General features: G+C 37.1%; 1 protein-coding gene across 1 annotated transcript in view; it reads left to right on the forward strand.

Moving 5' to 3' along the window:
• ADAMTS19 (ADAM metallopeptidase with thrombospondin type 1 motif, 19) overlaps positions 1–12233 on the forward strand; it is a 197011-nt gene that overhangs the window by 122418 nt on the left and 62360 nt on the right. Inside the window, exons 14-15 of the mRNA XM_004686504.1 lie at positions 3699–3826; positions 7689–7809. Of these exons, the coding sequence (XP_004686561.1) occupies positions 3699–3826; positions 7689–7809 (249 nt within the window). The remainder of the gene's footprint in view (positions 1–3698; positions 3827–7688; positions 7810–12233) is intronic.

Here is a 12233-nt window from a genome sequence, read left to right on the forward strand (position 1 = left end):
CTGTCTGGATTCCACCAACACAAATCTCACTAATCTGCTCAAGGACTTTTATTAAGCCTAGTGACTTTGTTTCAGTTCTTTTTTTTTTTTTTTACTTGATACTGTAAATATATTCATATAATTGACCACTCTTTGGTTCTTAAAACACTCATATACCCTTGTTTTCATGCAAACACAATTTTGGTCTTACTGCTATCTCTGCTTCTTAAGAATCACTCTGCATTTTATTTCTTAGGTGATCTCATCTATTTCTATGACTTCAAATATGAAGATAACTCATGAATTCATATCCACAGCCAGATTTTCCTTTTGAGCTCCAAATTTGTATCTATAACTCCCACCTGTTATTTCTGGATGTTATCTACAGTTCAAGGTTCAGTGCATGATCTTAACCTTTCTAACCCATGCCCATTTTGATCCTCTTTTGTGTGTCCTATTTCAACCAGGGCCATTGTCCTCTCAGTTGCACATCCCAGAGACGTATGTATGCCATTCTGGCCATTTCCATCTTCCTGTACATCACTATGTCTTACCTGATAATCTCTCCACTTCAACTCCGCTTACCAAACTAAGCCAGAAATTTTCATCCTCAGTTTCCATCCTTTTTAAATCAATCGGTAAACTCTTTCTCCAAACCTTTTGATCCTTACCACTAGCATTATGATCTTTATTGCGCCATTTCCAACCTGGATTCGTCCAGCAACTTTCCTGCCATCTCCCTCGTTACAGCTGACATTCCTCCAGGCCCACTCCTCATTTCAGTTAGGTGGTCTTTTGTGAGGCCATTCTGTCAGTCACTGCCCCAGACCCTTGATGAGTCCATTGCCTCAGCATCCACCACAAACTTCGTGACCTGGTTTATTAGATCATCTCCTGTCCTACCTCCGTCTTTCCCTTTTGTAGTCTCCTGCTACAGCCAAGCTAAATTTCACTCCACTCACCATGTACTCCTATTTTTGGACCCATAGCATGCTAGATTTTCTTTTATTGTCACAATACTGTTCTTTCTTCAAACTTTTATATTTCTTTCACCATCATTTATTTATCTTTAAGATTTGTACTGATTTTTGAACTTAGTTTATGTCAATTCCTCTAGGGAAAAAGAAATACTTTGTTTCTTCAAATTGGATAGATGCCCCGTTCAACTATTCCCACAGACACCCTGTTTTCATTAGTAAATATTTTTTGTATGAATTTTAATACATAAATAATGTTGCTGTGGTAAATTCTAAGCAATATTACTCCAGTCACAAGAATCATCATCTTGTGACTTGAGGGCGTATTCTATCTTTTCTTCTCACTGGTTGTAACATTTGATACTGTTAAAAATCATTTGAAGCCTATTTAATAATATGTAAAATAAGAGCTAGTAAACAGTTCCCCACCAGATTTAAAGCAAAAACAAGCAGACAAAAAAAAAAAAAATGCACCTCAGAACTGGGTAGAGGTCAATTTAAAATAAAGAAGCTCCTAACTCTTATAAGATGAACCACCACTATGATCCATAATAGATAGATAATCAGCAGGTCAGTATTTTTTTAATTTTTTTAACATCTAGCAATCAAACACACTCTCTACATAACACTAATTTTGGAGTACCATGGCACTATGGAAGGAATAGAAATCTGTAATTCTTTAAAAAATCTCAAGTCTTTATAACACGTTATAGTTTAAAATGCAAAGGGCTACTTCTGTTCTTCTTATGCAATACATAGATTTATGGTAGGAAGAATTAAATATAGGGTATCAGTGGCAGTTGTGAACCTTTATTTTTTGGACAAAAAGATGTGTGACTTTAGCATTCAGGTGTTTTGCATACCGTGAGGTAAAATTTGGCTGAAGTCCATGTTTAATGCATATCTTGGAAAGGGCTGGCCTCCTAAATTAAGACAGGCTGTCTGCCAAGTACTGGCATGTTACATGGATCACTATAATGTCACAGTCTTAAGAGTACTCCAGAAAGGAAGATAGGTATCAAATGTTTATGTCGTCTGTGAAGATAAAGTAAGCACAGTGAATTGACAATATATTGTAAAATGAGACAAAGATTTTTATCTGAATACTTGCTTGGAATGTGAACAGAATTTTCTAGGCTAGCTCCTTTCAACATTATTCATATATCTGGTTTGCTCCTCTCTTCAATGTAACCCCAGAAAAAGAATATACCTACCACTTTTAAAGTATCACAGTTATAGCAGCTGTCTTTAAATCTAAAGATGTGACATAATGAGCAATCACTGAATAAGCACAACTTAGTTTGAGGTGCGAGAGCACACTGAAATGCTTTATTGCAGCTTATAATGGCATCTTAGAGGAAAATTTCAAAACCATGCACATTAAAGGCTTTGTTCCAACTCTCTAAAATTGTTCAGAACTGTGTTCAGAAGCCACATGTGAAAACTGTTTGAAATGTTCAATTCTGAAGACTCGTTTAAATGCTTCTTTTTCCCTTTACAACATGGTTCCCTGTTCCATGTCTCTGCTGTAATTTGGTACTTATAGAATCCCATCAGCATACATGGAACTTGACGGAAGACATAGCTGAAGTCCAGTGTCAGAGATTGTCAGCTATTTTTCATTCTATTTATTTGAACTTAATAAACAGTGAAGGACCTGACTGGGGTCAAGCCAATAGAGTAGTAACATAGCATGGATATTGTTCTGAAGCTTCAGATTTGGGTAATTCTACTACTGGTGTTACCAAATATGACAGCTCCTCTGGTAGATGCTTAGAAATAGAAACACCTTAAAAATATTGTGCTACTCTTTGAACCTAGTAGGCAGATGTTTTAAACTCCAGCTCTGCTACCTTGTAGCTTAAGAAAACACAGGAGAAGATTGCCAGCCATTCAAGAATTCTTCACCTGTGCTGTGGTCCCAAGCGTAGGTCTGCTGTGTCCTCACATGCTCTCTAGTAAGCAGAAAAGGCAGTTAAGTGCCTGCTGGCCCTTCAGCAGTTGTGCATTTTAATTGAGGATCTTGTGAGGCTACCTTGCACTTCTAAATACCCTCATAATAGATCTTAGAGAGTTGTCCATCTTTAAGTTCTTTCCTTTGAACTTTAAGACCCATTAGTGATTCTCAGAAGGGAAGTAGGAAGGGAGATGGAGAAGTCAAGATAATGGGCAAGGTCAGTCTGAAGGATAGAGGTGGACATTTAGCAGTGAAATCAATGTTGATTTCAGGCTTCACACCTGAAACCTATATAATGTTGTAATGTTAAACTTAAAAAAAAAATTCTTCTTTCTCCCTTTAGTAATTTTACATTAGAAAATGCCAAATGCATAGGACTGAAATCAGTGCATTGATACTTAGAAATGAAACCTCAATAAAGCTTGAACGAATAAGATAGACTTCTTATATGACTTAAGGGGAAAGCTTTCCAAAAAGCTAAATATAAAAAAATAGCAACATGTAAATTATTCTTCAGAAAGAATGATTAGTATAGTTTCAGTGTCAGGAAATAGTAAAATACTTAAAAATTAACGTGAAGACCCATTGAGTTTACTATTGACTGGATACCTACTTTCTCAAGCACCAGCAAATACTATTCATAATAAACCTCGAATATTATCTACACTAGTGTTGAATTACTCAATTAACATCAAATTATATTTTTACTCAGTGATCTATAAAATAAGTTAAGATAAAAATATTTGTGACTTTAACTCACTTTTTTCCATCCATATTGTGTGTAGAAAAACCTTGTGCCTTGTTTTGCTCACCTGTGGGAAAAGAACAGCCTATTCTCTTAGCAGAAAAAGTGATGGATGGGACTTCTTGTGGATATCAAGGATTAGATATCTGTGCAAATGGCAGGTGCCAGGTAAGACCCTCCAAAGGGAAAATTTATATATCCTAAGAGAATTGCGAGACAATTAAACAGGTCTAGCCCATGGTGGAAAGCTCTGGACTAAGATTCAGGAGACGTGATTGTTCTCCTGACCTGGCAGTAAAACTGTTTGTCATCTGTATAATGAAAGTTTCGGTTTAGATAATTCATAATAGCCATTAACTAGTCTGATATTTTGAAACTGTATTGCACAAAGTATAGCCCCACCATTGCAAAAAAAAAATTGGCTGTCAAATATGAACAAAAATGAAAGGCCTCCCATTCTCTCTTGTCTTGTTTCCAAGATTGAGCCTTATGATAAAAACCTCAAAATCTGTCTGGTTACCTGGTTACGTAGTTACTCTGGAAGTAGTTTCAACACCCTGGAATTAGCGGATTATAAAATGTGTATTTCATTTTCTTGTAATTCTTAATCATTTAGCCTGTCTTTCACTTCTTTTTTAAAAAAGTCATTCTAAGCATTTATGTGCTCTTCATTTAGCTTTAGAACAGAAATTTGTTACAGCTAGTCATGGCTCTGTCACCATTTCAGGTTGGTTTTCTCTGAAAGATTAATATGCAAGAAGTTTAATGCTAAAGTGCTTTGGGGATGGCAGTAGGGTGACAAGGCAGGATTGGGTGCAGGCAGAAACTACACTGTGGCGAATCTCAGCAAGAGATGTGCTGATCTTTGTGGGAAATATTGAAGCTTGGTGGAGCTTCATTTGCACTAAGAAACCCCAGACTATCTGCCGCAACTAGAGTTTCAGTGCAACTGCCCCAGGAAAGGAAGGTCACCTCAAGCTGGCTGTTTTCTGAAGAGGACTGATAGTTGATCAATTTCCCAGGCATGGGAGAAAGATGAAACCTTTGCTTATGAAGCAGGGGTGAGCAGAGGGGCCCTGTGTCTGTGGCAGCCACAGGGAACCAGTGTTGTCCCTAGGCAGGTTCATTTGACATCTGTGTGCATCCAGAACTAAGCTACGAAATGAATTTGTCACCCAATAGTCAAAAACTTTTTTTTTCCCCCAGAAAATGCAGATCGGGCACCTTTCCTTCCTCTCTGCCTATCGCCTCACCCCTGTCAATGTTTTTAAACAATTTACAAGCTATTGTTAGATCACTATCTGTGGCTGGTCTATAGACTTCTGAGTAAAAAACAATATTCCCAACTCCAAGAGTATATGTTGCCTGCACTCTATACCGTTTAAAGCACATAAACATGTATAAGAAGCATCAGAAGCTTATAATTGCATATTAACTTATTTTATTGTTTAATGGAATATGGTGATATGCTAAAATGGAAGTTTTCTTAGGTGTGTAAAAAAAAACATTGCAGGAATTTATACCTACTCATATTTTGTTATCACAATTGTATGTTTGTTCAGGTAATGCCTTTGATTTAATATACATTACATGCAAATATTATTGTATGCCTTTTGATTAATTTTTCAAAAAATTATTTTTCTAAGAGTATATGCCAAATACAATAGCTTAAAATTGCTATGCCTTTCACTTAGCAGTTAATAATCAGCCAAATCTTTTATAGAGTTCCCAGCTAGATATTAACATTACAGCAACAACAGAAATTCTGTACAAGTGCTAATATGAGTCTGATGAGTTAAAATTAAATAAAGTTCTGTGAAACATATTGTGACTTCTGACAGCTTTATGCTTCGGGATTTTTGCTTCTTCACTGAAATATTTCATTCAGCCTTAAAGTATAATTAAAAACATTTCCTTTTTTTCCCTTTTGACAACTCTCTGTATATCAGGTTTGGCCAGAATTTTTAAAATTTTGTTTTATACAAAATATGCAGTAATGAAGCTGGATATATAAAACTTGGTGAATCGGCTGAGGCAGGATAATGAAAATAGACAATATTCAGAGCCAGAATGAATGGCTTAAAATAGGTGAAGGGAGTCAAAGGGTATAAACTTGAAATCTGAAAAAAGTCAGTTGTAATTTATAGCAAGTTGAGTATAGTGAGTCATACTGCATTGCATTTTGGAAAGTTGCTAAAAGTAGAATTTTAAATTTTTCATCATGAGAAAAAATATGTAGCAATGTAAGGTGACAAGTGTTAACTAGACTTACACAGTATACACAAATACCAAATTGTTCTTTTGTACATCTAGGACTAAGTAGAATGCTATATTTAAATTATACCCTAGTAAAAAAAAAAAAAAGAAGAAGAAGAAGAAATAGCTTTCTCTAGCCAGCCAAATTTAGCTCTGTAGTGTTTCCATGATGGAAAAGGATAAAGTTCATTGTCTGTAATATGTTCTCTTCCCATGCCTGCCTGCCAGTGTGACCCCCATCTCCTGCCACCCATTAAATGTTATTGCCTTTTCAAAGTAGATCCACCTCAACTTTCTGATTTATGTGGTTAGTATTTTGGCAAGTGCGAGTACATCAGACTATAATGAGGAAATAGAAAATTTTTAATTTTGAAAATACATGATTATTGACACAGGGCATTATGTCTATCCCTAACTGTTACCAAGAGTCAGGGAAAAACAAACAAACAAACAAAAAAAAACTACCAGTTTCAATGCACTGAATAATGTAACTACCAATTACTGTGTTCATTATTTGCCCCAAACCAGCTCAGTGCTAGAGATGGACATTGTGGGTGCTTCTGTTATTTCAAAAGTCACTGTCTGCACTCTAAACATTTTCATCATGTTAACGTGAAGAGGTTTTTTTTCTCACCTTATTGCTCCTAGCTGTCTCTGGTGAGTCCTGCGAGGGGAACTCTTCTAACCCCTTTGCTGTATTTTCAGCATTTCCTGTAGTGGCCTCCCTTTTCATCCAACCACATTTTCTTTTTTCCTCCCTAAATAAGCTTTGACTCACAGATCAGAGTTCTTCAGGAATGCATTGGTTTGTCTATTTCTTCACACCAATAGGTTTCCCCTGACAAAAGGAAAGAATGGTACATTGTGCAGATTTAATGTGATTTTTTGCTTTCTCGGGATTTTCATCCTACCCCTGCATTGTATAATCTGCTTGTTTCCCTTACCCAACTCCACCCACATAGAAAATAACCCTTTTTTTTATTTAAAAGTTCCTCTAAAACAGTTGTAACTTGTTATAAATGAATATATCTCATCATTCTTGCCTGTAACTTTTTGCTTAGAGGTAGTTTATAACCCTGTCACTTATTTCTGACAGTATTGACATATTCTACCCTTTGAGTAGGCACAACTTTACAAAATATAATCATATTTTGTAACAATCGATTGGCAGAAAACATTTTTCACCAAATAAATCAATTGATTTAATCTCAGATGATTCATGGTAACAGAATTCTTATGGGAGCATGTAAAAATTAATTCCTGCATTGTTAGTATTTCCTTAGAGTTGCCATGGGTTGTGAGTAGTTCTTACATTTATGTGCTTGATGCCAAAGAAAATTGGAGTAGAATTTATTTATGAACTGTAGTGAAAATAACATTTTATTTGCTTTTTAGAAAGTTAATATTTAATGTTCAGCATTTGCTTTGCAGCTACTTTAGAAATAAAGTTGTTCATATAATGCACTTAACTTTCCTGTGTTGAATAGAATGAATTTGATTGTGTTATATTTAGTAGGTGCTTTAATTTGTGATTTTTGTAAATTGTATTGGTCTCAGTAACACTTCCAAATTGCATTAGGATTTCACTTAATACACATCACTATTTTAGGTATTTTCTTTACAGTTACTATTTGACATGAACTTGCTCATTTAATCTGCACCAGAGTTTGTCAGTTAGGTGTGTCTGCTTTTTTAAAAGACTAGAATGGCCCTATATTAGTAGTCAAAACAGAAAAACTCACTTTATGATGTATTGTCATTGTCTTGTTAACAGAAAGTTGGCTGTGATGGTTTCTTAGGGTCTCTTGCAAGGGAAGATCACTGTGGGGTATGCAATGGCAACGGAAAATCGTGTAAAATCATCAAAGGAGATTTTAATCATACCAGAGGAGCAGGTAATTTTTTTTATATTTTCAAAATTATTAATCTAAACTGTCCCTGAAGACAGATTTCACTGAACATACTTAGAAATCACTGTTCTGATTCTGTTGAGGATCTTGAAATAGGTACTGAATAATCATTTATGATGACATACATGTGATAATAGCCAGAGTTTCTAAGAAGTCTTTTTCCCAATAATAAAAACATGAAGTCATCTGTTGTGCATTTAATAAGTTGGAGCAGCAAAGGAATAATCTAATTTGCATTGGCTAATGTTATCAGGTTTCTACAAACCTTATTCTCCAAAGCAAAGCATAATGTTTAACAGAGAATTATGATTTGTAGCAGCCTGAAGCAACTATCGAGAGTATTAATCTTCCGCTTTTCCGTTTCCTGTATTTTTTCTCAATGTTTTTACTAAATGTGAAGGAAATAAACATTTAGAAAGAGTCTGTAGCAATGTGGCATAGCGAAATGGTAATTGGAGGATCAGATGATGTGAGTTTATGTTCCAGTACATTATTAAGAGGAAGTCATTCTCTCTTCTTTTGTTTCCTAGTATATAAATGCTAATTGTTGGGGGGCCGGATATGATAATGGGATGATTACCAGTACCTATGCAGTGTGTATTTTAATGTGATGCAGAGTGAATGACAATATCCCACAAATACTCTTTACAAATAGAAACTCCTTTATATGAACATCATCAATCTGACTGGGAGGAAGGAAACAATTTATGATTATATCTTCATAATCATTAATAGGCATATATTACATGTAACTTTCTCCTGTTTTACTACTTCTTCAAAACATCAGAAAAATAGACTAAATTATGTACTAATTTGCATACAAAGAATTAATCATTTGTGATTGAATAATGAAGAAAACTGAGATCATTCTAGATAAAAGAGTTCTTCTGGAAAGAAAATTAGACCCAGCTTTCTAAAGATGAATTTAAACCTTTGTTAGGCCCCAGCAGAGTAAAAGATAAGTGCAGATTTTGAAGCCTAAAAATAACTAAAACCCTGGGTAAATGGGAGATCAAAATATCTAAAACTGGGAAAATGCTAGGTTCTACAGGTCAAAATCTACCTGATTTCATTTAAGCCCCATTTAACTCTGATAGTCTCCCAGAATTTCACTATCAAAATGCAGCTATAATAAAATTTTCAGCCTCCTTGTGATGGGAGGAGTTTTTGTAGTACAGAAGTTCAAATAAAGTCTGAGAGATTAAAGATGCTAGAATTGCTAGATTTTTGATGAATACATTTGATTGATTACTTATATACATGGAAACAGTTCACTGATGTGTACCATTGTAGGGTTAGCACTGGCCCTTCATTTAATTGTAAGAACCCTTCATCTTCCATGAAACATAGAAGACATAGTGATAAAAGAAAAGTTAATGATGGCTTCCATTCTGAGTGGAATTATGTGGCCAGAGTTACCCTAGACTGCTACTTCAGACCTCCCTTGTTTTTATTGCACTTTGATTTCTAAATTTTTACATTTGTCTTTTCTTACAGATGAGTTATATTTATGGCTTTCATTACTTGGAAAATGTTTGAAATGTCTATAGATGAGAACTATGAAGAGTACTAGTGTCACTTGTTTTACATTGTTCACAGGGAAGAGACTAATTCCTAACTTGGACCCTAAATCTTTGCATGTTGCTCCTACCTGTCTCTCCATTCAGCATCATGGCATAACCTTTCCTTCCCTAAGCTGCAGTTACCAGATTTTTTGCACATGCTCAAATTGACCCTGTTCTGTTCTCCTTTTTTTTTTTTTTTTTAAAGATTTTTTTTTTTAAGATTTTATTTGTACATACAGAACTGGGGTACAGGCCAGAGGCTCAGGGACGGTGAGAGGCTTCACCAGAGACAGAGGGGGAGCAGAACAGGCAGATGGATGAAGTACACTGCTGAGGGGAGCAGCGGGCGGGTCAGGAGAGGTCTGTCACGCCATGTGGTCACCTCTGGGGCAGGCGGGAATCGAACTCGTGTGGAAGTGGCTTTAGCTTCTCAGTGCAGTGCTTTAACCCGCTGCGCCACCAGGGAGGGCCCTCTGTTCTCCTTTTTATCCCCTCCCCGTGGAAATAATACTGTCTGCCTCCTCCTAGGTTCATTTGGCCAATTCCTAGACATCTCATGAACTCAATTCAATTCTTCATGCAGTGTTCTCTGAACGCCCTCCCACTACCACTAGTGGCCATTCTAGTGATGTTTGCTGTATTTGCACCCATGTGTGACTTTCCTGTTCCCATTGGTAGTTTTATATTCATTGAACTTTCCCCACTCGATTTTAAGTTTAATGAGGAAAAATTTCATCCTATTTTTGCTCAGTACTGTATTTCCAGTGACCAGAATAGTGCATAATTGCTTAATATTGTTACTTTAATAATGAAACAGTAAATTACAAAGATCTATTAGAAGAATAGACCCTTAACTACAGCATGGACTTTATCTACCATGACTTTAGGGATGTTGTATTCATTTCTCTTGAGAAAAACTTACGTTTATACTTTATGGACTTCCTAGAACTTCTTAGAAGGAATTTCAGTCTTAGTCCAGTTGGCTGTGCACATTGTATATATTTTATGAGTAACACACATGTGCAGAGACATATGGGTGTTTTCTGTCCCTGTAGTATATTTAGTTTGCTAAATCATTTTTTGGGGGCTAGAAAAAATAAACATATGAGGTGGATTTTTTTTTTTTTTTTTTTTTTACTTAATGCACTTACTGTGTCTTTCATTGAACCTTGCCTAGCCAGAGGATTATTTTCTAAAGGATTTTTTAAAAAGTAAATTAGGCCAGGAGAAATGAGCATAAAATGCATTATTCTTAGGATAGGAGATGATGACACTGACTCTATACTAGGAACACATAGCTTAGACTTGCTGTCTGTATGTTTGTCACAGCAATGCTATGACAGAGTGACAGTATCCTGGATTCTATTTTATGAAACAGTAGAACTGGGCCATAGTAGGAAGCACAGGGGGGATTCAGTGAGACCTGAGTTCACAGCATGGGTATCTAATTACTGTGAATTAATTTGGAAGAGTGTTTCCCCTTTTCTTTTTTCTTACACATTAAGTGGCAAGTACACTATTGCCCTTGCATGTTATCACTATGGTTAAGTGCAAAAACCTCTGTAAAGTACTATGTGTAATGACTGGTACATTGAACTTACTCAAAATGTCCAATTATTATTACCACAACAATGAAAATTATGATCACTATTGCATTTTAAGATGACTGAGTAAAAAGTAGTATGTATGGTTTATTTTCTGAGCACTGTGAACCTTACAAGGCAATGCCTTACTGGCTCACAAGTCTTCCGGCTGCTGCTGTCCAGGAACACACCTTGAGTCCTAATTCTGCACGCCCCCCTATTGTGCAGGCTGCCAGTCCTCCCTCAGGGCCTCCAGAGCTCTTTGTGCCTACTCAGATCAGTTGCTCCCTGAGCAGTCTTTCCCTACCACTTGGTAGAGTGTTAATGGGCCTGTTTTTGATTCAGTTTAACTGTTTTTTTTTTTTCCCCCTTTTACCTCAGGGGCTTTGTGAACTTGCTGGCCCCACCTTAGTGACTAATGGTGGGAACAAGCCTCCAGGCCTGTGCTGTGGGGGTGGGTGAAAGGGTTGCAAGCCCTACAGCTGCCCGAGTCACCAGATTTTCCTCCCCACCTCCTGGGTTCTGTGTGCCCACTTGCACTCTTTTCTCACAGCTTGGGTTCCACTCACAAAGCCAAATGAGCAGGAAGCCTCCCTCTGAGGCACTAGAGCCTGGGCGCACTCCCCATCTCCCCCATGGGAGCTGCAGGGTTCCACTTACCCTGTCTGAGGCACTTCCTAGTGCCTGGGCACCTGGGTGCTCCCAGATAGGAGCTCCCCTATCAAACTCCCAATCGCCAATTCTCCCTCAGTTATCTTCCTTCTAGTGAGTCCAGGGTGTCGTCGTTTGGGTTGAAACTCATAGCGCGTATATCTGTAGTCCGTTTTTAGTCTTATAATCCTGTGTGAGCTTGGATGTAGTGATTTCAGTGTCTTTACTCTGTCGCCATCTTGCCTCTTCCCCAAAAGTAGTATATATGGTAAAATAAAACGTTACCGTTGTCAAATCAAACTGTCCAAGATGAGTGTCAAGTCTGCAGCCAGCATTGGTATCACAGGCTTTATTCCAGCTGCTAAGTTAGCGCAATAGCCATTCTTTTTTTTTTTTTTTAAGATTGATTTATTTATGCATTACAAAACTGGGGTACAGGCTAAAGGTGCAGAGGTGGTGAGAAATTCCTCAGAGACACAGTGGGGAGCAGAACAGGCAGATTGATGAAGTACACTGCTGAGGGGAACAGTGGGTGGGTCAGCTCCCTGGCAGGGGATGGAGGGCACTGAAGCAGCTGTGAGGAGCTTCATGGTGCTGCGCCTTAACCTGC

The sequence above is a fragment of the Condylura cristata genome, unplaced genomic scaffold (genome assembly GCF_000260355.1).
Source record: "Condylura cristata isolate star-nosed mole 26May11 unplaced genomic scaffold, ConCri1.0 scaffold00021, whole genome shotgun sequence".
In the NCBI taxonomy this organism is placed as follows: domain Eukaryota; kingdom Metazoa; phylum Chordata; class Mammalia; order Eulipotyphla; family Talpidae; genus Condylura; species Condylura cristata.